The sequence below is a fragment of the Chiloscyllium punctatum genome, chromosome 3 (assembly GCF_047496795.1).
Source record: "Chiloscyllium punctatum isolate Juve2018m chromosome 3, sChiPun1.3, whole genome shotgun sequence".
NCBI lineage: Eukaryota > Metazoa > Chordata > Chondrichthyes > Orectolobiformes > Hemiscylliidae > Chiloscyllium > Chiloscyllium punctatum.
This window is the reverse complement of record NC_092741.1, coordinates 121,596,698-121,621,793: the sequence shown is the minus strand read 5'-3', so window position 1 is coordinate 121,621,793 and position 25,096 is coordinate 121,596,698. Positions and strand designations below refer to the sequence as shown.

The window sequence follows — 25,096 nt, the reverse complement described above, 5'->3', positions numbered from 1 at the left end:
TGAAATTCAAATCAAGCAGAAGCTGAACAGTTTGGATATTACCTAAGAAATCACAATAGATAAGTGAATCTTACAGAATATTCTGTCATTGAAATTGCACAAGTACCAGATTATCTCAATTTCTCTACGATTGTGCTCAATATTTTAATTTGATTCTATCAGTTATCTTATTTAACCCTTGTCTTTTAATTGCCAAAATACTTCACTATTTAAAAAATGGTCAAAATGTAAATTCTCCATGTTGTCTTAATGTATTTTTAAATATCACATTTCAGTGTGGATACAGGGAGCACAAGACAGTTTATGGAGTGCTGCAATGAATTTTAAATGGAAATCCTTCTTGTGTCAGTGATTATGATGCAATCTTGACAAATATTCTTTCTTTTCATGTCTAGCTGTGGGACTTGCTGCTCAAGCTTCAGTTTATTATGACCTACATTGCCCCTTGGCAGATCGCTTGGGGTTCAGCCTTCCATGCTTTTGCACATCCCTTTTCTGTACCTCGTATCCTTTTGAATCTGCTTAATTGAGTTGAAATGTCTGGATGGAAGCAAGATTATCCCAAAAAAACTGAATATCGGAAGAGGAGCTGTTTACATCAGTATTAAGCAAAACAATTCAGATAAAAATTGCTACCACTTTACTACTACCGGAAGGTGTTAAAATATAGCTTGTAGCAGTTTTAAACTCTGTAACACTTCAACAGTAATCAATCTTAAAAAGTTGGTCAGAAACCAAACAGTGACTCAAACTTAGCTGAGAATTGATGGTGACTTCAATGGCGCTTGCTATTGTTAATGTGTGGGAAAACCCAGAAACCTGTGATGAGAAGAGGTTACATCATGAGGTAAAAGCCGATTTTCGCAGCTTTTGCAAAACTAAAGCAAGTTCACCCTCAAATCCACCCTGAGTTTCATGAAATTGCTAATAATTACCTCATATTTAAAAGCACAAGTACCTTTTTAATGAGCAGATTTATACTTCTGCAATGTCACTTGTCCTCCCTGTATGGAATTGAACAGATTAAGTCATGACTTTTCTGCTAAATTGTTGTTTAGAAAGGATTCTAGATATCGGACATTGTAAATGCTTTTTCTTCCTTTTCTGTTTCTGTGGCTTTTCTCTTGGTCTCAATCCAATCCTCCTTTCTCTCTATATATTTAATTCTGTATCTGATTTGATTTTAATACACATCATGAATGAAGAGTATATGAAAATGTCTGATGGCATGAGATTCATATTGCAGCAAATTCTAGGCTAATGATTCTTCAGAATTTGACACAAAGCACTAAAAATAGCTGTCCAACTATGGTTTATTTACTGTGCTTAATTATGCTGTTCTGACAAGACTGATGCTTTAAATGGCACGTGCATGTGCGCACACATGAAACAGAAAGAAGGAAATCAAAACCATTTTATCTGAAATTCTGCATAAGTATTTTCTGTTCAGTTTTGTATACAGAAATGATCCCGTGCGTAAGAAAGAAGCAGCTTACATTTCAGGATGATATCCAATGGTGATAATGTAATGGAGCTGGGAATCTTATCAGTGCTAGGGATTTAAAATGAATCTGGAGTTCTTCATGAAAATGAGTTTTACATCTGACAAAGAATTGCAGGGTTGTAGGATGTTGACAGCAACACTGAGTTTAGAACTCTGTGCCTAACTAAGTTTTTTTAATTTAAAAAATTACAACTTTTGTGCACTGACTTGAGAGGAAATCATGACTGATAATGTTCTTAGAATTCTTCGAAAAAGTAAGATGCAAAGTAGATCAAATGTAGCCAGTAGTTATAATATTTTTGGTTTTCCGAAAGGTGTCTGCTAAGGTACTCTACGTAAGGCTACTTAATAAGATAAGTGTTGGGTGTAGATTATTAATATTTATAGAGGATTTATTAACCAATAGAAGATAGAAACTTTGGATAAAGGAGGGGCATTCTCATCCAGCAACTAGTGGTGTGCCATATGGCTCTGTGCTGGAGCTACAATTATTTAAATAAACGTTAATGACTGGAATGATGGACATGCATGTACTATCACCAACTTTGCAGATGCATGAAAATAGGTGGAAAGACAAACAGCTACGATGACACAAGGAGCCTTCAGATGGATATAGACAGGTTAAGAATTTTGGCAAAAATCTGGCAGATAGAATATAATTTGGCAAAGTGAGAGGTTATGCACTTTGATTAAAAAAAGAAGTACCTAAAAATTAACTAAATGGAGAGAGACTGCAGAAAGTTGCAGCACAGAGGGGTTTGGAGCTTCTTAAGCATGGATTGTAAAAAGCTAGCATTCAAATTACTTTGGTAATACAAGGAAACTTGGTAAGGCAAGGAAACTTTCATAGAGCTGAAGGTAATTGAGGAATTTCGCATTCATTACCTGCACCCAGGTTCATCAGAAATAGGAGCAGGAATAGGCCCTTCTGTCTCTTGCGCCTCATCTACCATTCTAGTATACTGTAGTTAATCTTTTACTTCAACATAATTTTCCTGCACAATCTCCATCTCCCTTGGTTAATTTAATATCTAGAAATCTATTGACCTCTGCCTTGAATATACTGAATGACTTATCGTTCATGAAAAAACTCCATGGATTAACCACGTCCTGAAGAAATTCCTCCTTATCTCAGGCCTGAATGGCCTTCCTGAGACTGAGTTCATGTGTGTAAAGCATTGATTTCACCACAGACCTTTTACCTTCTTCATTCACGTCAGTACATCAGTTCCATTCATTGTGGGCATTAGTTTTGTAGTCACCTTTATAACATAAAATAAAAGTTGATCCTTGTCAGTTTGGCTCCATACATAGCATTCTGCCCTCTGAGTCAAAGGGTTTTGGTTGCCAGTGCAGCACTGAAAGGCAGCTGCACTGCATAATGTTTTCTCAATACGACCATGCCCATTGTTGGAGGAACAGTATCTACGCATCCATCACTATTAGAGCAGCAATACTGATGAAGCACAGCAACACTGATGAAGCACTGCAATACTGATGATGAACTGCAATGCTGAAGGATTAGTATTGAGCATGCACTTCAGTGTCAGAGACTCAATGCTGAGGGAGTGCTCTGCTGTCATAAATGGCAGTACTGAGACAGCACTGCACTGTAGAGTAGTGAGAGTGTGCACTAATGTCTGAGGGGCAGTACTTCGATAGCACTGTTATATCTGTGAGGCAGTACTGAAAGAACGCTTTCAGAAATTCCATTTTTATAAAGAGAAGCGAAATTGAGATCCTGCCTGGCTGTTCCAGTACACTATCTGAAGATTATTAGGGAGTTCCTACAATTGCTGCTGCAATCCAACACATTAAAATATGGTATATTTGGTCATTCATCACATCATCTTTCATTGGATCTTGCTGTGTAATTGCCCTTCACAATCGTGTACTTTAAAACCTAACATAAATTAGGTTTAACATAAATGTGGATTCTTTCTTCCTAAAAAGAAATATTAATTAGCATCAGTCTTTTTTTTTGGTTATAGTTGACCTAACTTATGCTAACATTGGGATGAGATATCTGTTAACACGATGACACAATTCCCAGTCCCGTGATAAATGTGCAATCACACTACAGATGTCCTACATTATCACAGAGGCAAGTCAATCTTAAACGGCTGTGAGATTCTTAGCTAGAAGCCATGACTATTTTCTCCAACCAGCATTTCTAAGTGCACCAAAGCTCTGTTTATAGACCAATTAGAATTTTCTACCTTAAAGGAATACTACCCCAACTTTGTTAAAGAATGCAATGTTGTACATTTCAATACAAAATTTTGCCATTATAAATCAAATCATTTTGCAAGGTACTGACAGCTACTATTGCTGGTCAATGAAATATACAGTACTCTACAAATTAAAATAGGTTATGGCAGCAGAGACTTGGATGGGTGATACTTTATAGAGAGTGGAAGAAAAGGGGCCTTAGCCAGGAGATCATTGAACAGTCAGGTCAAGAGGTAAAAAAAGACATGGATGAGGAATTCATGGCTAGAGGCAGCTTGGAGGCAAGAATGTTACAAAAATAGAAATGAACAATTTTGGTATTTGCCTACGACTTTAAAATACAGGTCAGGATCAAATAGAATGTTGAGGCTGTGAACAGTCTTGTTCAACCTGATTCACTGACCAGGGAGAGAGATGTAGTCAATAGCAAAGATATATAGTTTGCGGGGATCAAAAATAATGGATATGATTTGCCAATGATTAATGGGAGGAAATTGTGACTCTCCAAGTCTGGATGTTGGTCAGTGTGACAAATCAGAGACAGTGAGGAACAAGGAGAGATAGTGGAGAGGTAGATCTAGGTGTGGAATTTGATGCCTTTTTGAATTATATTACCGAGGATCAACATGTAAATGTGGAGAGGGAGAGGCTTGGAGAACTTCATGGTGACACACATGAAAGATCAATTGCTGGAGGAAAGAAACATTTACACAGCACTTTTCAGAACTTTGGAATAGCTCATGCTATTTTTGAAATATTATCACTATTGTAATGTGGGAAACACAGCAGTTAATTTGCTCAAAGCAGTGCTCCACAAACAGCAATATAATAAAGATTGGATAATCAGTTTTAGCTATAAGAACAAGTATTGGCCAGACATGAGAACTCCCCTATTGCTTTTCAAATAGTATCATGGGAAATTGTTCATTCACCTGAGAGGGGCCTTGGTTTAATGTCTTATTTAAAAGATATCGCCTCAATCATTGCAACACTTCTTCAGTACTATTATTAATAATGTGTCCCTGAATTCTGTGCTCCATTATCTGAAGTGGAGCTTAAGTCCATAACCTTCTAATTCTGAGGCAGGCTTGACTTGTTGTAGAAGCTATAACTTTGATTAGGGAAGTAAGAGTTTATAATATAAATCTATACAATAAAACACTCTGCTGGCTGACCTTTAAAAGCCCTTAAACTTTAAATTTGGGTCTAAGGTTTCACTAGTAGCCAGTGTGTATATATATCAATCAATGTGTCAGATCACCAGTGTCGCAATCATTTAATTTGTTGACACGTTTAGTTAAATATCTACATCACTTGCTCAGGAATTGTGAAATTATTTCCTTAACTGCATGACTTCAGATTCGGCTATGCTGTTCATTCAAGCTCTTGTATCTTCACTTTTTTCCACTCCTCTTGCTCCATTCCTTGGTAGTGCCATTTTCATGATGTCCTACGCTAGACCAGTAAAGTTCTGGGAGAGGAATTATAAGTAAGAAGATTTCATTTTTAAGATTGTCTGATTGCTTTGATCAGTTGCAGAAAGTGTCCTTCCTCTCTTCCCCCTTGTCATCATTTGGGCAACTTCACCTCTCACCCAATTCTCTGGTCAGGCTGCAAAGTTGGAATTAAGAGCAGTGAGGTTGGCAGTGAAGACTATGAATGGACAATTAGTTTAAGACCATCTGAATTCATTCATAAAATCCTACAGCACTGAAGGAAGCCACTTAGTCCATTGTATGTATGTCACCTGTTTGAAAAACTGTCCAACGAGGATAACTCCAATTTTTTCCTTTTAAGTATTTATCAAATTTTCTTTTAACAGTGACTATTGCATCTGGTTCCACCACACACTCAAGCAGTACATTACAGATCAACATAGCCCACTGTGCAAAGAAGTTCTGCCCATCTTCCCTCTCGTTCTTTTGCCAATGACCAATTTCTATGTGCCCAATTTATAGATTCACCATCCCATCTGGATGCGTCACAGCATGATATAGCAACTGCTTTTCCCAAGACTGAAAGAAGCTACAGAGAGTTGCACACACAGCCCAGTCCATCACATAAACCAGCTTCCCACACATTGACTTCATCTACGCTTTTTGCTGCACCAGAAAAGTGACCAACATAATTGAAGACCCCACACGTACTCTCTTCCACCTTCTCCTGTTGGGCAGAAGGTATAAAAGTTTATATACATGTACAAACAGATTCAATAACAGCTTCTTCCCTGAATAGACTTTTGAATAGACAACTTTAATGTTAATGTTGATCTCTCTCTGCACCTTCTCGGCAGCTGTAACATTGTATCCTGCACTCTGCTGTGTTACCATGATGCAAGAGTATAGTACGAGCTGTATGTAAAGCATGTAAGACAACACTTTTCACTTTTCCTTAATGTGACAGTAATAAGTCAAATCCAATCAAATCAAATCAAATGTTCTCTAGATTTCAACCCAAGGAAAATTATTTATTTTTATTTGCTCTATCATACACTCTCACTTTCCCAAAGTATTACAATATATGTTGTGATTATGTTTGGTATGGTTGACATTGTAATTCCTCAATTATTTTAGAAATTTTAAAGGAAGATTTAACCCTTTCACTCTTGTGCAGACAGTAGGAAAATCTGTTTAATATATTACATTGTATACCTCCAATGCATTACAACATGTAAAACCTATCAACCTCCGGTTCCGTTCTCAGTTTACATTGAGAAGACTAACCTGAACCTAGGTAATGACTGTAGGACTAGGTAATGACTTCGTGACTAAAGCTAGATGTGGGAAATTAACATAGGTTCCTGTTCCCAAATGCTTTTTTTCAGTGATTATTGAAGATGCACATATGTCCACAATTCAGGAAAAAATAAGTTTGGGTTTTACTGTGATAAATAGTATGCCAATTCTTGCTGTTGAACATGAAGATTGAGTTCTGGATGTGACGTACTGCAGAGATGGCTAGAGAAATGATCCCACGTCAAGTAGTCAACAACTGCAGGAGAGAAGGAGAAAGCAGAAAACAAAAGGATGGGGAAACTGTCAGTGTGATAGCGACCAAATGTGAAATGTCAGTTAAAATTGTTTGATAATCCCCTCTTTGCCTGCATTTTAATGACAAATAAAACTTGGAAACAAAGTTTGTGGTGAACAATGCATCTATAAACTATTAAGAATCTGCAAGCACCCCTCTAAAACTTTAGCTTGTACATTTCTGAGATCATGTATACAATGGGAACTCCATATGCAAACTGGCATGTTGTAATTGTACTCTCCTGCCAATGGAGACGGTGCAGCAGGTTCTAATTATAGCTTTAAATGGTTTGACAGGAAGTTCCAATCATAGATATGAAAGCAGAATTACAAATGAAAATGCATAAAGGACAAAATATATGGTTTTAAAATATATCTGAATTATGTCTCTTTGTATTGGTCCAGTTATTCTTGGAGCTGTCCCTCTTCATCTGTACACTTAGTTATCAAACTGTGATCAATAAAATGTACAGTCAACAGGTAATTTTCAAAGTTTATACAATTGTTTGTGGCTTTTTTTCAGCACCAAACGGGTGGATCATTCAAATACGAGACTGGATTCACAGATAAACAAAAGTACTGGTAAGTAGAAAAAGATAGTACAACTGCAGTTAGCTTCCCTTGGCATCGTAAAGCAGACTTTGATATGATGGGTTTGGCTAGCCCCTAAAAATATAATCATAGCAAGAATGAAATGTTCCTGTGAATTCTGTGCTCCTTGAGGTGAGAGATGCTGTTTCAGAAAGTGTCAATCTTAACGCATTCTGAGATAAATTTCAGATAAAACACTTTCTGTTCTCTTTTAATAATGAGTCCCAGCCCTAATTCAAAAGTGGCTACTTTCTGCATCATAGAATGATTTGGCTCTGAGGAGGCCATTCAGCCATTATGCATGTATTAACTCTTCGAGATAGCTATCCAATTGTGTTTACTTACCTCTTTTCGTCCATAGCCTTGCAGATTTGTTAAAAAGCTTTTTTTTTAGTAAATTCCCCATTGAAAATTCTGTTGGATCTACTTCTATCACCCTTTCGACCAATCTATTCCAGGTCATGATAATCTGCTGTGTTGGATTTTCCTGCCAATTACTTTTAATATCTACCCTCTACTTAATGACCTTCCTGCCAGTTGGAAAGTTTCTTCCCATCTATTCTACCAAAACCTTTAATATTTCTGAATACCTCTACTAAATCTACCTTTTTTCAAGGTAAAGGAAGCAAGCCCAGCATCTCCAGTTTCTCTACACCACCTAGAAGTCCTGGTTCTGGTGTTATACAACTCCTTTGCACTCTCCCCATCACATTTACCATCCGTTCAAAAATGTGATGCTTAAATTGAACACAAAGGTCCAACTGAGGCCAAACAGTGTTTTATAAGGATGTTTCCAATGTGACCTGTTTCATTTCCCACTCGAATTATCTTGTGGTCTTTGAGATGTTGTCTCATTCCCCCCTCAGTTGAAGCAAAATACTCGAAGATAGAGTAGTTTTGTCTCCTTCATCTTTATTCTGGGCCCTGGAGGGAGGGAGAATGATTCTCCCATGTGCACAAGGACATGGGTTCCCGGTCTTCTCTTTCAAACGGCAGTTTCTTAATGAATTATATAGTCATTTTACAGAGCATCCAGGTAAGGCAAATACAGATTGATTGGGTGACTATTACAATCAGTAAGTGTCAATAGTAAAGATTAAGCCATCTGCTGTTACACAATGAATGTTCTTAACCTTAGCTGGCTTCACATCTGAATACTTTTCACCTTGTTAAACTGACATTACATACTGAATGCTTCCAATATTGTTAAATGGCTCTACGTAATGAATGCTTTTCCACCTTGTTAACCTGTTACCCTTGCCTCCAGCACCCCATTGTTAACTGCAAGTTCTTATCTGATCTGAGCCATGTTCAGCTGAACCTCTTGTTTCACAAAACTCAAAACTTACTCTTTTTCAACCTGCTTATGCCTAATACACATTATCAGCGAAAGACTTCCAGAATGTCACAATGTCACTCCTCTCCACTAGAGGAGTTGCAGTCCTGCTGGCTGCAGGTTCTAATTATAGGATAACAGATATAGATAGGGATTTCCTTTTTTTTAATAGAGCATGTTAAATGGAAAAGCTAAAAGTTCAGAATTTTATATTTTTATATACAGCAGCCATGACAGAAGCAGGGCTTCATGACTGATTGTTAGTGAAAGTGACAATGTTTATTACTTCCATTCTTCTGAGAGATGGGATGTTGATTTGCTAAAGGGGACACTTTTTCCCCATCTAGATACAAAGTACTGCTTTAGGAATTTGCTGGCCAATCTGATTGATCAACAGCTATGTAGTCCCAGCATTACCACCTTCATTCATTGCTGGGATTACAGCCAGTCCCCAAAGAAATGAGCTGATGGAGGCTGGACTGAAGATAAATCCAAGCTATTAGCAAGGCCTTGTTGGCAGACACCAATGAGAAGAAAGAGTGAGGGGTTGGAGCAGTTGGATTTTAGAGGCTGTGACTTTGGAGGGGTCCCTCCGATGGACACAAATGACTGTCTACAAAGGAGGTCCCCACTCTCTTGCTCGACAACAACTTATTCAGCTGAAGTGACTAGGCTACCTGCATGGCATGGATTCTCCCCTGCTATGGGTAAAATCGCAATGGTAGCAAGTTGAGGCCATGAGCTGGTGATTAATTTGCCACTTAAGAACCCCAATTGGCCCAAGAATGGGTACGGAGCTCAATGCTTCCATTGTTCCCTATGGAAGGGGAGACAGGTCAGGGAGGGTGACTAAGCAACAGGCAGGTTTTGTACTATGAATCTGTTGTTGAGGGACCATATTCTAATCTCAGAGTATTATGTATAATTGTACTTCTCTACAATATATGATTTAAAAAATTACAAGAATGATTCTAGAACTGAAAGATTATACTTACCAGAAATGACTGAACAGATTGGAGCTATTTACTCCCAAAAAAGGAAGATTGAGAAGCCAGCTGATAGGGTAAACACAGAGAAAATGTTTCTGCTTCTGCAGGAGGCTGAACTTAGAGCCTATAGTGATAAGGTGCTCACTAATAAATCCAATAGGGAATTCATGAGAAATGCCTTTACCAAGAGAGTGATAGAAATGTGAAACTTGCTTTGACGTATTTGAAGTAAAAAGCATTAATATATTTATGGGACGCGGGAGAAGTATATGAGGGAGAGAAGAATAAAAGATATGATAAGAAAGGAAATAAGGTGAACGAAGGCTCATGTGTAACATTAACACCAACGTGGAATGGTTGGGCTAAATGTCTAATTTCTGAGCTGTATGTTCCTAAGTAAATAAAACCCACATAAGATATTTACTTTAAGGTGAAAGGTTGGTAAAGATAACACAGTCTATTCACCTCCAGAATTCCTGCTGTCCAGTTGCCAGCCAATGCACTGAGCGGATAAGTTGTATGTGCACAAATATTAGCCAATAATAAGCATTGTTCAACATGTCTACAACATGGTTGAGTGACATTATTTATTCTATTTAAACCCCAGGCTTGAAAATTAATTCTTCCATTTGGTGTTTGCACATCCAGGGGCCGATGATAACAATTTAAACTCCATCTTCTACGAGCACTTAACAAGGTCGCTGCAGCAGAGCTTATGTGGTGACTTGATCCTGGGTCGCTGGGGAAGCTACAGCACGGGTGACTGCTTCATCTTGGCCTCAGATTACCTCAATGCCCTTGTTCATTTGGTAGAAATTGGCAACGGCCTTGTAACTTTTCAGCTCAGAGGACTTGAGTTCAGAGGTAAGCTCCAGTCTTCGTAAAATCCGAGTAGGATTGTATCGGTGAATTGAGTCTTGTTGACACGTATTGTAGACTTGGGAGGAACAGACAATTAAATAGAGATCAGTTGCTTTGATATGATTTTTACAACTGGTGGGGAGGGATGAATTGGTACCCTACTTTTCAAACTTCTTTGCTGACACAACAAAGATTAAATGTTCATTTTAGTATAAGGCTATGCATCACTCAAATTAAAATTTATTTAATTAGTTCACCAGAACAAATCGGGAGATAATTTCAAAGTTTGATTGCGTGAAAGAAAGAGCAATTTTATTACTTGCTAACCCTGAGAAAAATAATAAGATAATAACATCAAACACGCAAATACAAGTACAATCTTAAAAAGGGATAGTATTCAATACAAACAGAAGATAAAAGAATATGCATTTTAAAGTCTTTAGGGTGTTACTGAGGTACCATGTTCTAACCTGTTGGTTAGAGATTTTCTAGATCTGTAGCAGCCATGAATATTGCGGATATAATCCATTATCTGGTAATTCACCTTGCTGTGCACAAACTGTTTATAGTATTGTAACATTCCAGTAGAATTTACTGGAACTTAGACTTGATTATTAAGCACTTTGCTATGTCCTGAAGCTATGACAGGCTCAATCTAAATGCAATTCTTTAATTGCCTTTACATAAACATTCAATTATTTTTATGGATTACTATATTTTGAATTATGTTAATATTCTGCAGACATCTGCACTAGTAGCCATAAAAAATCCCATGCTACCAACCTCAAGCTGTCACTGAGACTGCCATGCCTTTGGTTTAATTATCAAATTGTGTTTTAATGGTAAATTTCATGATTTCATTGCTGCTGAATTGAGAGCTAAATATTGGATGTCTTTCCAAACATTTTTATGTCCTATTTTATTCTGAGTTTACATATTTAATTATTTTTGTCATATTTTTGTGATACAGGTTAGTAGAGAATAAGATGAGTAGAGAATTAGATTGAATATTCCAATTTGGTGCCTACATTACATAGTCCTTAATGTTGGATTTTAGCAGTTTGAACATTTGTTACCTTATTTATTTATGGTTTGGCAGGAGTATGAGGAATAAAAATTAATCCAAAGATACAAATAAGAATGGAATGGTTCTAAATGTGTGGTTTTGTGAATTCTTTAGCATTTAAGTGCATCTGTAATTAGCAATTTAAGACAAGTTAGTTCAGACAAGTATATGCTACCTCTTTCTGCAAGTAGTACTGGATGAGGTTGTTTGGGGTAGTTCGCTGCAACCATTCCCCTTTGTCTTTACTTTGCCTTGGACCTTTTTAGTAATACAGAATACACCATTATAGATTATCTACAGAAGAGTCACTGTTCTTAGATAACAAGAAGCTTTGTTGCATAACGGCAGTTAGTACCACTACATTTGGTCAGGCATAACTACTAGGATCTTATGGAGCTGGTACAGATACATCTGCTCCCTCTGAAGGCTACAGTAGAACTCCTTGTGTCCATCCATAGTGTGTGTATGACATCAATGGAATGGGTGGAGCAGATATAACATGAACATTAACCCCTTCAGAACCATTACCTTCTGCAAAAAATATGTGTGTTGGAAAGACTGGGAGTCGATCTAAACACGTCACTCATGTGTATAGCTGGTGATAGGGATTAGGTTGCCTGGGAGAGAATGCTCCCCAGTCTTCACTGGGGGGATGATGGTTGACCTGCAGTAGCAAGCATTGATAGTGAATCATGTCCCCAAAACTGTATTTGATATGACACATGTACAGACACTGCCACAAGTGAATTGAATTTGTGGTGATTGATTAATGTAGTTATTTCAATTTTCACTGGTTGCAGTTGGCATGAACATAAATTTGTGTACACAGACAAGAATATGGATATGAATTCAGGCACAATAGTATTCAAATTGCTCACAGTGACAGTGTCAAAAGCTACAGAAGCATCAAAATTGAACAAACAGGAGTAAGCTATCAAAACTGTTTAATCGATCAAGAAGCTTTTAAACACTGAAAAAACAATCTGGATTCAATCAGACAAAACAGTCTTTGTTGTAGAAACCATTATATAAAAATAAAAGAAAAATTTGCATTTATAGGAGTTACAAAAAATACTTGCAGTAACCTAGGGCAATGAAAGAGATAGGATTGATAATAATTCAATGATGACTGTTTGGGAGAGGATCTGGGAAACCTTGACAGAAATGACTAGTGCCTTACTCCTGTATGTGTAATTTGCACTAAACAGAGTTGTCATCGTTTGAGAAACATCATGTGTGACATTTTAAAAGACCATTATAAAACACCAAAGGCATGGCATGAGAATTTTGTGTACTCAGCTTAATGGTCATTCATCGCATTTGCAGTTTGTGGGATCTTGCTGTGTGGATATTGTATTTACCAGCATTCAAATGGTTGGAGACTCACAATTAATTAATGTAAGCACATTTGGATTTTTTTGAGAAGGCGATAAGGTGCTATATCAATTTAATTGTTATTTTTATATGTTAGATTGCAATAAATTTTAGGAGAAGAAATTGCGGCTCAGTGGTTAACATTGCTGCCCCACAGCGGCAGAAACTCTGGTTCAATTCCAGCATCAGGCAACTGTTTGTGTGGAGTTTGCACGTTCTACCTGTGTCTGCGTGGGTTTCCTCCAGGTGCTCCGGTTTCCTCCCATAATCCAACGATGTGCAGGTTAAATGAATTGGCCATTCTAAATTGCCCATAGCATTCAGGGGTGTGTAGGTAAGGTGCAATAGTAAGGAGTAAATGTAGAATAATAGGGTAGGGGATCGGTTCTGGATGGGTGACTCTTCAGAGGGTCGGTGTGGACTTGTTGGGCCAAATGGCCTGTGTCCACATTGTAGGGATTCTACAAAGAAATGTGTTCCACTATTAACCAGAATTTCAAATTACACTGTGACAAGTAACATACCAACATAGAAAGTAAGAACAAGATTAGACCATTCAGCCCTTCAATTCTGCTCTGCCATTCGGTATGATCATGGCTGAACATCCTACTCAGTACCTTGTTCCAGCGTTTGCCCCCTTACTCTTTGATCCCTTTAGCCCTGAGAACCATACCTGTCTCTTTCTTAAAAACAAAATCCATGTTTTGCCCTCAATAGCTTTGTGTGGCAGAAAATTCTGCAGGCTCATCATGCTCTAGGTGAAGAAAATTCTCCTCATCTCAGTCCTAAATGGTCCATCCTTAAGACTGTGACCTCTGGTTCTAGACTCCTCACTCATCAGGAAAATCCTTCCTGCCTCTACCCTACCTAGTCCTGTTAGGATTTTATAGGCTTCTATGAGATCCCTCCTCTTTTTCTAACCTCCAATGCAAATAGTCTTACTCGATCCATTATCTCTTCATATATCAGTCCTACTATCCCAGGAATCAGTCTAGTAAGTCTTTGTTATACTCCCTGCATCTTTCCAGAGATAAAGAGGCCAAAACTGCACACCCTAATCCAGCTGTGGTCTCACCAAGGCCTGTATGATTGCAGCAAGACATCCCTGCTCTTGTCCTCGAATTCTCTTGTTATGAAGGCCAACACACCATTTGCCTTCTGCGCCTGTACACATCCTTTCAGCAACTGGTGTACAAGTAAACCCAAGTCTCAATGCACATCTCCCTTTCTCAATCTGTCACCATTTGGATAATAATCTGCCTTCGTCATTTTGCTATTGAAGTGGCTAATGTCATATTTATCCATATTATACTTGATCTGCCATGTATTTGCCCAGTCACTCAGTGAATGGCTGTGGTCCAAGCACTGATTCTTGTAGTATCCTAGTGGTCACCGGCTGCCACTCAGAAAATAACCAGTTTATTCCTGGGCTTTATTTCCTGTCCACCACCCAGACCTTATGCATGTCAGTACACTACCCCCGATTCCATGCAGTTAATTTCATTTGCTAATCTCTTAAGTGGAACCTCATCTACTGCCTTCCGAAAGTCCAAATAAGCCACATCTACTGATCTCCCCGCCCCCCCCCCCCCACCCTGTCAACGCTACTAGTTACATCCTTGAAGAATTTCAGTAAATTTGTCAAGCATGACTTCCCTTTTTCAAATCCATGTTGACTCTGTCTAATCCTGTCACTGTTTTCTTAGTGCACTGGTATTAAATATTTTATTATTAACATTATTATTATTATTATATAAGTAACAAATTGAAAATACGTGATGCATATATTATGACATATATTGTTGAATTTACTTCCAAGAAATTTACAATATGGGCAACACAATGGCTAAGTGGTTAGCACTGCTACCTCACCGTGCTAGGGACCTAGATTCAATTCAGCCTCGAGTGAATGTGCAAACTCCACATAGACAGTCAGTCTGTGTCTGTGTAGGTTTACTCTGGGTGCTCCTCCCACAGTCAAAAGATGTGCAGGATATGTGGATTGGCCATGCTAAATGGTCTACAGTGCCGTGGGATATGTAGGTGGATTAGCCATGATGAAAACGCGGAGCTTCAGAGTTATGGTAGGGACTGGGTTTGGCTGAGATGCTGTTCGGAGGACCGATGCAGACTCGATGGGCTGAATGGCTTCTTTCCACACTGTAGGCATTCTACGATTCTTTATATTTGTATATTACTGCCAATGACCGTTGACCAAAAAATCTATTACATAGGGACATATTAAATTTTAATTGCAATATTTTAAAAAAAAGTTCAGTCAAAATTTGACCACAGATGTAAATTCAGTGGCTACCTGGAGAGGGAGAATCTAGAATGTTACACCTGACAAGGTTTCAAAGAAGTTTCAAAGAAGTTTCAAAGCACTCCAACTAAATTTGAGATCTCCATGGCATATCTTAGAATTCAAACATGATGGTTTAAAAAAAAGACAGCATTCTGGGCAAAAGATATAATTGAATTTCTCCCTTTCAGAATAAATAGAAACAGGGATTAAAGTTGAGCTTCTACCCTATTCTGTGTGCGTTAGTGGTTTGACATCCTGGTGTGTGAACTACTGTGTTGTGAGGGTCGCACCTCTGAGAACACCCATTTTAATACCTGTGCACCAGAAGTAAAGAAAAGGGAAAAGACTGTCTCACTCTGTGACAAATATTTTGTCAATCAATCTACAAATCCAAGAGTCTCAAAAGTGACTATTCAACTACACGTTAATGCGACTGATAACATTCACTACAACAATCGCAATATTTAACCGTATGGCCTTCACAAGCAATTCAAACTTAAGTCATTCTTTTAAATTTCATAGTACAAGTCATAGAGTATAAATGAATGGTATATATTTTATACTATCTTCTGTGCATTTGTATACGTAGCTTCCACAGCATGCAGTATCAACACCAGTAATGATCAGTGCTAACAGGATATCTCCAGTCAAAAGGATACTCAGCCTATCACACAAATTTATTTTGTGGTAAATGAATTTCAGTGCCAATGTGATGCTTAAATATAGGCCTATATATAAAGACTGGCTGTTCACAACAAGCTGACTGCGCAAAGACTTGTGCCTTGCAAAAATAAAAACACAGTAGACGTGACTCTGTGATTGGACATTTTGTGAACAATTCTAAGTGTGCTAATAATTATGCTGACAACCAAGTTAAGGTTATCAATTTAATTTGCAGTATGGTTACTGGAAACTTCATATATTAAGACACATGGTCTTGTTCTCTGTAGTCAGAAAGAACACACAACACATTGCACCTGTTTCAGCCCAGCAAAACAGGTGACAGCCATTCGCTGGTTCATTTGTTATTCAATATGCCTGATATAAATTTAAATGAAGCTTGACAGTTAATTAAAAACCAAAAGAACTGTGAATGCTGTAAATCGGAAACAAAAGCAAAAGTTGCTGGAAAAACTCAGCAGGTTTGGAACATCTGTGAAGAGAAATCAGAGTTAATGTTTCAAGGGGGCATAGCTTTAAATTAAGGGGGGGTAGATATAGGACTGATGTTAGGGGTAGGTTCTTCACTCAGCGAGTCGTAAGCTCATGGAATGCCCTGCCAGTAGCAGTAGTGGACTCTCCCTCTTTATGGGTATTTAAGCGGGCATTGGATAGGTATATGGAGGATAGTGGGTTAGTGTGGGTTAGGTGGGCTTTGATCGGCGCAACATCGAGGGCCGAAGGGCCTGTACTGCGCTGTATTCTTCTATGTTCTATGTTCTATGTTCTATGTATCTGAGGTTCTGAGAAGGGTCACCGGACCCAAAACGTTAACTCTGATTTCTCTGCTCAAATGCTGCCAGACCTGTTGAGCTTTTTCAATGACTTCTGTTCTTGACAGTTAACTGTCAGTCATCAGCTAATTAATGAACTATGGCAGTGCCTCTACCAATCAGAATTCAGTTTCCAACATTTGTTCTCATGCCGTATAAAATGGTTGTTTTTCTTCAACATTGGTATTTCTTGTGAATTGTCTTTCCGAGTGTAAAACAAAACCTTTTCTTTTCCAGGTACATATTGCCAGCAGAGGGAAGTTGAAGCAATAACGGAGGGTGTTGAGGATGATGAGGGCTGCTGCTGTTGTTGTGAACCAGGACATTTGCCTCACATGTTGTCATTCAATGCTGCTTTCATTCAGCGCTGGCTGGCCTGGGAAGTTACATCCTCTAAATATGTACTAGAAGGCTACAGCATCAGCGACAACAATGCAGCGTGTATGTTGCAGATGTTTGACCTCAGAAAGATGCTTATCACCTATTATGTAAAGGTAGTAGTATGCCAGTAAGTTGCTAATATGTTATTTTGTTTCATAAATAGGTCTATTTGTCTCCACCTCCTACATTTCTTAAGCTGTGTTCCACCTACAGGCTGTCAGAACTGCCAGCTTTAATAAAGCAACAAGAATCAGACTCCAATTTTTGGACAATAACTGGGAGACTGGGAAAGTGGGATGAAGTTGGATTTGGGTTTATATATATTTAATAGTAGCCCATCGAAAACTGACTAGAAATTCCTGTGGTAACTGTATCTATACTGGCAATGGTGTTGCCAAGTCTCAGGAATTTAGAATTAACCTTCAGGACACAGCTGTGAGCAAAGCCCAAGAATAAATTCATAGGATTGTTAAAATTGAGTACATAACACTAGATTGGCTAATGCACGTTGCACAGGTTTGGCCAATGATGTCTATGACACAACAGACTATGACACAACAGGCCACAAGAATCATTTGTGCCTGTGCTAATTGCATCCTGTGCGCAGTAACATTATTGACAGTACTCAAGGAGTTCAGGTAGGTGAAGACTGGTTCCCTGGTGCAAGAAGTAACAAAGGCCAGGACTCAGGGTTGGGGAAAGAGGCCTCCTCTGGGACCAGGATGGAAGCCTACACTGGAAGCAGCCTCTTTATTTTTACACGGGGATTTGACAGGAAGGATGTGCTAAGATTGGAAGTCCACAGAGTGAGTAGAGGAGGGTGTCATGGCTGCTTGTTGTACTATAAGAATGTCCCCAGCTTTCTTTCTGTTCCTTGCACCATGTAGAGGTGGAGATATTAGGATACTTCACCATGTTAAAAACTGAGCTTTTTAAAATAATTCTAATCAAACATTTTTGTTTGATGGTTATTAAATATTGGAAATGAAGAAGTCGTCTGTTCAACTAGACACTTAAAAAGCATCCAATTGAGTAATAAAAAGACAGTTAATTTTCTGACTGATCACGAGAAGACGGGATATTGTGAGGTTGGATGTGTTAAATAATCACTGCTGGATTGTATGGGGATGGCTGGAGAACCTAAAGGATGAACGTTTGGAGAGGCAGTTTTATAACGGTAATGTGGTTAGATTAATAATCCAGAGGCCCAGATTTATGCTGTGGGGACATGGATCTGAATCTCACCAATGCAGCTGTTGACATTTGAATTCAATTTATCCCCGTAACAGTGACTATATCATAAATAGAGTATGAAGAAAGAAATAATGGGAGCTTGTCAGAAGCAGGGTGATAATCATGGGAGATTTTAATCTACAAACAGATGGGCATAGGTGGCCTAGATGTTAAAACTGAAACACAAACAGAAACTGCTGGAAAGTCTCAGCAGGTCTGGCAGCACCTGTGGAGAGAAACCAATGATGATTCTTCAGAACCAGTGTGCGTAGCCTAGATGTTAGACTATTTTAGGAAGAATTTCTTCCAACAGCACATTATGGAGCCAACTTGAAAGCAGTCTATTTAGGCCTGATGTTATTGCAAAGAGATAGGATTAATTAATGAACTCGTAATGAAGGTGCCCCTAGGTAGCAAAGAGCATAATTTGATTGAACTTTACAGTCAGTCCGAGGGAGAGAATTGTATGTACAAGACAAGAATTTTAAACTTAATTAAGGGCAATTATGAGGGTATGAAACAGAGCCAGCTAAAGTGAACTGGCAAATCAGGTTAAGGGTAAATGGTGATAGTGGCAGACATTTAATAGGACATTTCAGTGTACACGGCATAGTTTCATTCCATTGAGAAAGAAAAATTCCGAAGGGAGGACCAACCATCTGTGGTTAACTAAAATGAATTGAAGAGGGTATCGACCTGAAAGAAAAAACATACACTTGCACAAGGTCAGAAAATTGGACAGAAGAAAAGCAAAGGATGACCATCAGATTGATAAGGAAAAAAAAGTACTCGAGAAATCTAAACTAGAAATGTAGAAACATGATTAGAGTTTCTCGATAATGTTTTAAAAAAGAGAAGATCAACAAAATGGGTTTTGGTTTTATGGAAAGTGAGTCTGAGGAATTAATGAGGAATGGTGAGAAAGCAGGTGGATTGAAAAGGCATTTACAAAACATTATCCGAGAATCAGCTGTAAATCCAGAAATGGAAGCGAGGGAGAAATGCAAGAAGATTACAGTGACCAGAGAAAAGGTACTAAGTAAATTGTTAGCGTTATAGGCTGTCATGTCCCTGCGTCTTGATAGATTTCAACCTAGGATGTTAAAAGAAAAGACTAGTGAGATAGTGAAATTAGTGAGTTAATTTTCCAAACTCCCTTAGATTCAGGGAAGGTTCATTTAGATTGGAAAATAGTGTAAATAATTCCTTATTTAAAAGGCTGCATTTGGTGCTATCACAACTGCATAAGGTGCACTTAAAGTCCTTGCAGTGCAGTGTCTGTGACATCACTGCCAGTGAGTCAATTTGCTCACTGATTACAGTCCTTGAAGACTTCTACTTTTACCATCTCACTTTACAAAGTTTCAACTTGTTATTATAACAATGAAAGATGCCTGTTACATAGAGTAGCAAGTGTAGTGAGCAGCACGCTTAATGTCCAAATGTGTATTCAAAAAGGGAGGGAGACCAGTGGATCAGTGCAAAGCTTGAATTTTGAACCCTTCAAGTTGTTTATATAAATTATAATAAAGGTATGGTAAGTAAATTTGATGAAGACACAAAGAAAGGTAGGAAAGTAACTTGTGAAGAGTATATAAAATTATGATAGGAATAGATAAGACAGAATCATGGAGGTTATTTCCACTGGCGAGTCAAACTAGAACTAGGAACATAACCCCAATATAAGAGGGGGCAGGTTTAGAACTGAGCTGAGGAGGAACTTCTTCTCCCAAAAGATTGTGCATCTGTGGAATTCCATGCCTAGTGAAACAGTTGAAGCTACCTCGTTGAATGTTTTTCAGGCAAAGTTAGACAGGTGTTTGAACAATGAAGGAATTAAGGGCTATGGTGACCACATGGGTAAGTGGAGCTGAGTGCACAAAAAGACCAACCATGATCTTATTGAATGGCAGAGGAGGCTCAATTGGCCAGTTGCCCTACTCTTGCTCTAGGTCTGGCAGCATGCTGGGGAGGATTTGGGAAGAGGAGGGGATAGGTGGAGATGGAGTCCAGAGAGAGAAAGAAACAAAAGTTAGGCAGACAGAGAGACTGTTGATAGCAAGCCAGGGAAGAGGAAAAGCTGGATAGGTGAAATTCGGGATTGTGAATGGGTAAAAATGAGTTGGCTGTGCTGGAAATACCCCATATTATGACAGAACCTAGGGTATGGGAATTGATAAAAGACATGGAAGGAAGTACGGGTTTTAAAGTGATTGAACTTGACATTGAGTCCCGAAGGTTATAAGGAACCTAAGTAGGCAGTGTGATGCAATTCCTGCAGCTTGCACTGAGACTCACTGGAACACTGCAGCAGGCCTCAGACCGAAATGTTAGCCAGTCAGAATAATGGTGTGTTGAAGTGACAAACAAATGGAAGCTCAGAGTCATTTTTACAAAGCGAATGCAGGTGTTCCACAAAGCAGTCACCCAGTCTTCGTTTTGTCTCCCCAATGTCGAGGGGATCGTTGCAAACAGCTAATACAGTACACTGCATTGAATGAAGTGCAGGTAAATTGCTGCTTCACCTAAAAAGTGTGACTGTCACTTGGATAGTGAGGAGGGAGGAAGCAAATGGGCAAGTGTTGTACCTTTTGCAATTGGACAGTAAGGTGTTGTGGGGAAGTGTTGGGAATGGCGGAGGAGTTGTCCAGGAGGGAATGGTCCAGGCAAAATACTAACAAGGGAGGAGAGGGGAATGTGTGCCTGGTAATGGCATCCCACTGGTAATAGCGGAAATGGCAGTTTATGATCCTTTGGTGCAGAGGCCAATAGGTGGAAAGGATCGTATTGTTATGTGGCAAAGAGGATAAGGAATGAGAGCTGGAACTGGGTTGCACACCGTTGAGGCTCCTGTCAACTATGGTAGAGGGGAAATTTTAGTTTAAGAAAAAAGGTAGACATCTCTGATATAACTCTGCAGAAGGCGGCTTCACCAGGCAGTTGCGACAGAGACTGAGAAACTGGGAGAATGAAATAGAGTCCTTATAGGAAGTTTGGACAAGTGTGGGTGTCGGTGGGTTTGTAATGGATATCAGACACCAGTTTATCCCTAGAAATGATAACAAAGATGTCAGGGAAGGGAAGGGATGAGATAGAGATGGATCAGGAGAAGCTGTGGGGAGAGACCCAAATAGGATTGGAACAAGAAATTTTCTACGTAACCTACAAAGAGACATGTTATTTCAGCTGTATAGCAAAACTTCCCTACATTTATATACTATTCCTTTTGAAATGGAGGCTAATAGTCCATTTTCCTTTCCTTTTACCTGCTGAACTTGTGTGTTAGTTTTATTTTTGGTTCATGCACAAGGATTTCCAAATTACTCACTGCTGTAGCTTTCCGCAGGCCTTCTCGGTTTAAATAATATTTAGTTCTTCTATTCTTCCCACCAAGATGTGTAACCTCAGATTTTCCCATATGATATTCCATCTGCCGATTGTTTGCCCACTACCTATATCCCTCTGCAGACTCTGTCATCCTCATCATTCACTTTTCTCTTTATTTTTGTGTCATCTGCAAACTTGGCTATGTATGTTCACTTTCCTGATTCAAGTAATTTTTACCCCAGCAATGATTCCTGTGGTGCTCCACTAATTAGAGGTTGCCATCTTGAATATGCCCCCTCATTCCAACTCTCTGTCTATTAATTCACCTGGTCCATCTCTGTCTCATCCCTTCCCTTCCTTGACATCTCTGTTATCGTTTCTAGGGATAAGCTGGTGTCCGATATTCACTAAAAACCCACCCCCACCCATGCTGATATGTTACTTCCAACACTGTTGGCTCTTAATAAGTCTAATATGCTGTACCTTAACAAATGCCTCCTGAAAATCCAAATAAATGACATCCACTGCTTCTGCTTAAATGTCATGTCTGTCACCTCCTTAAAAAATTCTAGTAAATTTGTCAAGCATGATATCCTCTTCATGAGCCATGTCGACTCTACTTATCATATATTGCATTTCTAAATGCTCTGCTATTACATCCTTTGTATAAACTCTAATATTTTCCCAAGTACAGATGTTAAATTAACTGACTTGTCGTTACCTATTTTTCTTGACTCCTTCCCTTTTGAAATAAAAGTGTTACATTAGCAGTTTTCCAGTCTTATGGGACATTTCCATATTCTTGGAGGATTACGAGCAGTGCATCCATTATTTCTATAATTACTTCCTTTAATGTCCTAAAATGCATCCCATCCTGCTCAGGGGATTAATTGGTATTTGACCCATTAGTTATCAGAGCACTTTTTCTCTAGCTTTTGTATTTGATAGTTATTGTATTTATTTCTTCTCCTCCTTTTGCCCTTGATTATTTAGTAATTTTGGAATGCTATTAGTGTCGTCTTCTGTGAAAATTGATCCAAAATATTTATTCAGCTCTTTTGGTTCCCACTGTCATTTCCCCAACCTCATTCACTCAGGGATCTATGTTCTCTTTGGTATCTCTCTTCCTATTTATTATACTTCAAGAAGCTGTCTGCCTTGATCTTACTTGCAAGTTTACCCTCAAAGTTCATTTACTCCCTTGTTTGATTTTCTTTTGTTGGGTATTAAAACTATTCCAATCCCCTAGCTTATTCATCTTTGCCACATTGTATGTTTTATCTTTCAATTTGATGCTATCTTTAACTTCCCTGATTAACCAACATTAGCTTAACTCCTTTTTACATTTAAAGTTGTAGAGTTATACAGCATGGAAACAGACCCTTTGGCCCAACTTGTCCATGCTGACCAGATATCTTAAATTAATCTAATCCTATTTGCCAGCATTTGGCCCTTATCCCTTTAAAGTTTTCATATTCAAGTACCAATCCAGATGTCTTTTAAATATTGTGATTGTACCAGCCTCTACCACTTACTCTGGCAGCTCAGTCCATACATGCACCACCCTCTGCATTAAAAAGTTGCCCCTTAGGTCCCTTCTGTATCTTTCCCCTATCACATTCAACTTACATCCCCAAGTTTTGGGCTTCTCTACCCTATCGAAAAGGTCTTGACTATTCGCCCTATCCAAGCCCTTCATGACATTTCAGGGTAAAAACTCCAGCCTATTTAGCCTGTCCCTTTAACTCAAACCCTCCAGTCCTGGCAACATCTTTTAAAATCTTTTCTGCCTCCTCTCAAGTTTAACAACATCCTTCCTATGACACATATGGTCACTGTTTCCTAGAGGATCTTTTACACAGATGTCATTTATTAAACCTGTGTAATTACACATAGCCAAATCCAAAATATCCTGACCCAAAAGAGTAAACACTGTCAGGGAAATGCAAAATCCTGCTGAACCTCCTGAAATTATCAAGTCCTTTCAATATAGTTTAAGCGGTGCTTTTGTACTTGATACTAAATAGTGATGCAGTCAGTGCATTTTGCATTGTGAGTAATGCAAAAAGAAAGACTTGCAAATATACAAAACCTTGCGTAATCTTAGGCAACCGAAAATGCCTTACAACTAATAAAATACTTTTATTTTGAAGTGTAGTCACTTCAAAAATCCCATAAACAGCAATATGATACTGACCAAAGGGCAGATAAAGCCCATTCTGATATTTCTTCTGAAAAATGGCACTTCCAAGAGTACAGAACTCCCATAATACTCCCATAATAATGGAGTTTAAACTGATAACTATTTGACCCAGAGTGCAATATAACCATTCACTTAGCTATGCCCAGCATCATTAATGCCCAGAGTAGGAGTGATTAATTAACATGGGTCACATGAGATCTTGTTAATGATAAATGAAAGGTGTGATTATGGTAAAAGCTACATGGAGGACAACAATCAGAATGAAAGATAGTTACAGAAAACAAATTATGGGCATAACAGACAAGTGACCAATGACAGTAAGCACAGCTGGTTGATTATCAAGACAGAAGTATCAGATAAACTAGAGGAGCCTCTCCGATTTAAAAAATGATTTGGGAGCAGTTGAATTTTATGTAATGAAATAATGTAAGTGATGCATTTGAATAGACAACTTTGCATTTGAGTTATTTGTGTCCTGAACAGTTATTAAATCAGACAGAAAAATAAATGAGAACCTTTCACACTTTTTGAACCTAAGCCCCATACCCTGAATAAACTTCCAATAATGCTTCCCCTTAAAAACCCACATTCTCCTTTTCTATCGTCTCCTTTTTTGATTTGCACTTCCTTTCTCCCTTGCTTGTGAAGCACTTTTGGGTGACTCTATTTTAAAATTTCTCGACAAATAGTCCTTACTAAAGTAATTTTCTTCCTTAAAACAAATCTTTTAAGAAGTGTATTTCATGTTTCAGCTTTAAGCAATGAATAAATGTGGCATTTGTCATTTTTTAATGTATTGTTTGAATTATTATCAATGAAATCAGTTGGTATTAATGTGCATATCTGTTGCAACAGTGAGATGAGATTGTGTATTAACGAATTTCTCTTGGCAGAGCATAATATATTACTTGATTTGTTCTCCAAAACTGGAAGACTGGTTACGCAATGAATCTATACAGGAAGCCCTGCATCTGTGCACAACATGGAATTATGTTGATAGGGACCCAGGGGTTTTTAATGTGAACATTGATGAAGACTATGATCATTGCCTCAAGGGAATCTCAAGAGCCAGCTTCTGTAATACTTATTTAGAGTGGATTCAACATTGCACCAGTAAAAGGACAAAGGTACACATTAAATTATATTTCTCAATTCACCTTTCTATAATTTAA

At 38.4% G+C, this 25,096-nt stretch overlaps 1 protein-coding gene across 5 annotated transcripts in view; it reads left to right on the top strand.

Annotated features, from left to right (window-relative positions):
• LOC140464582 (pecanex-like protein 2) overlaps positions 1-25,096 on the top strand; it is a 268,742-nt gene that overhangs the window by 188,523 nt on the left and 55,123 nt on the right. For all 5 annotated transcript variants that reach the window (XM_072559843.1, XM_072559850.1, XM_072559861.1 and 2 more), the window contains 6 exons: positions 396-504; positions 5,096-5,225; positions 7,289-7,347; positions 10,330-10,545; positions 17,018-17,274; positions 24,818-25,051. In XM_072559843.1, the coding sequence (XP_072415944.1) occupies positions 396-504; positions 5,096-5,225; positions 7,289-7,347; positions 10,330-10,545; positions 17,018-17,274; positions 24,818-25,051 (1,005 nt within the window). The remainder of the gene's footprint in view (positions 1-395; positions 505-5,095; positions 5,226-7,288; positions 7,348-10,329; positions 10,546-17,017; positions 17,275-24,817; positions 25,052-25,096) is intronic.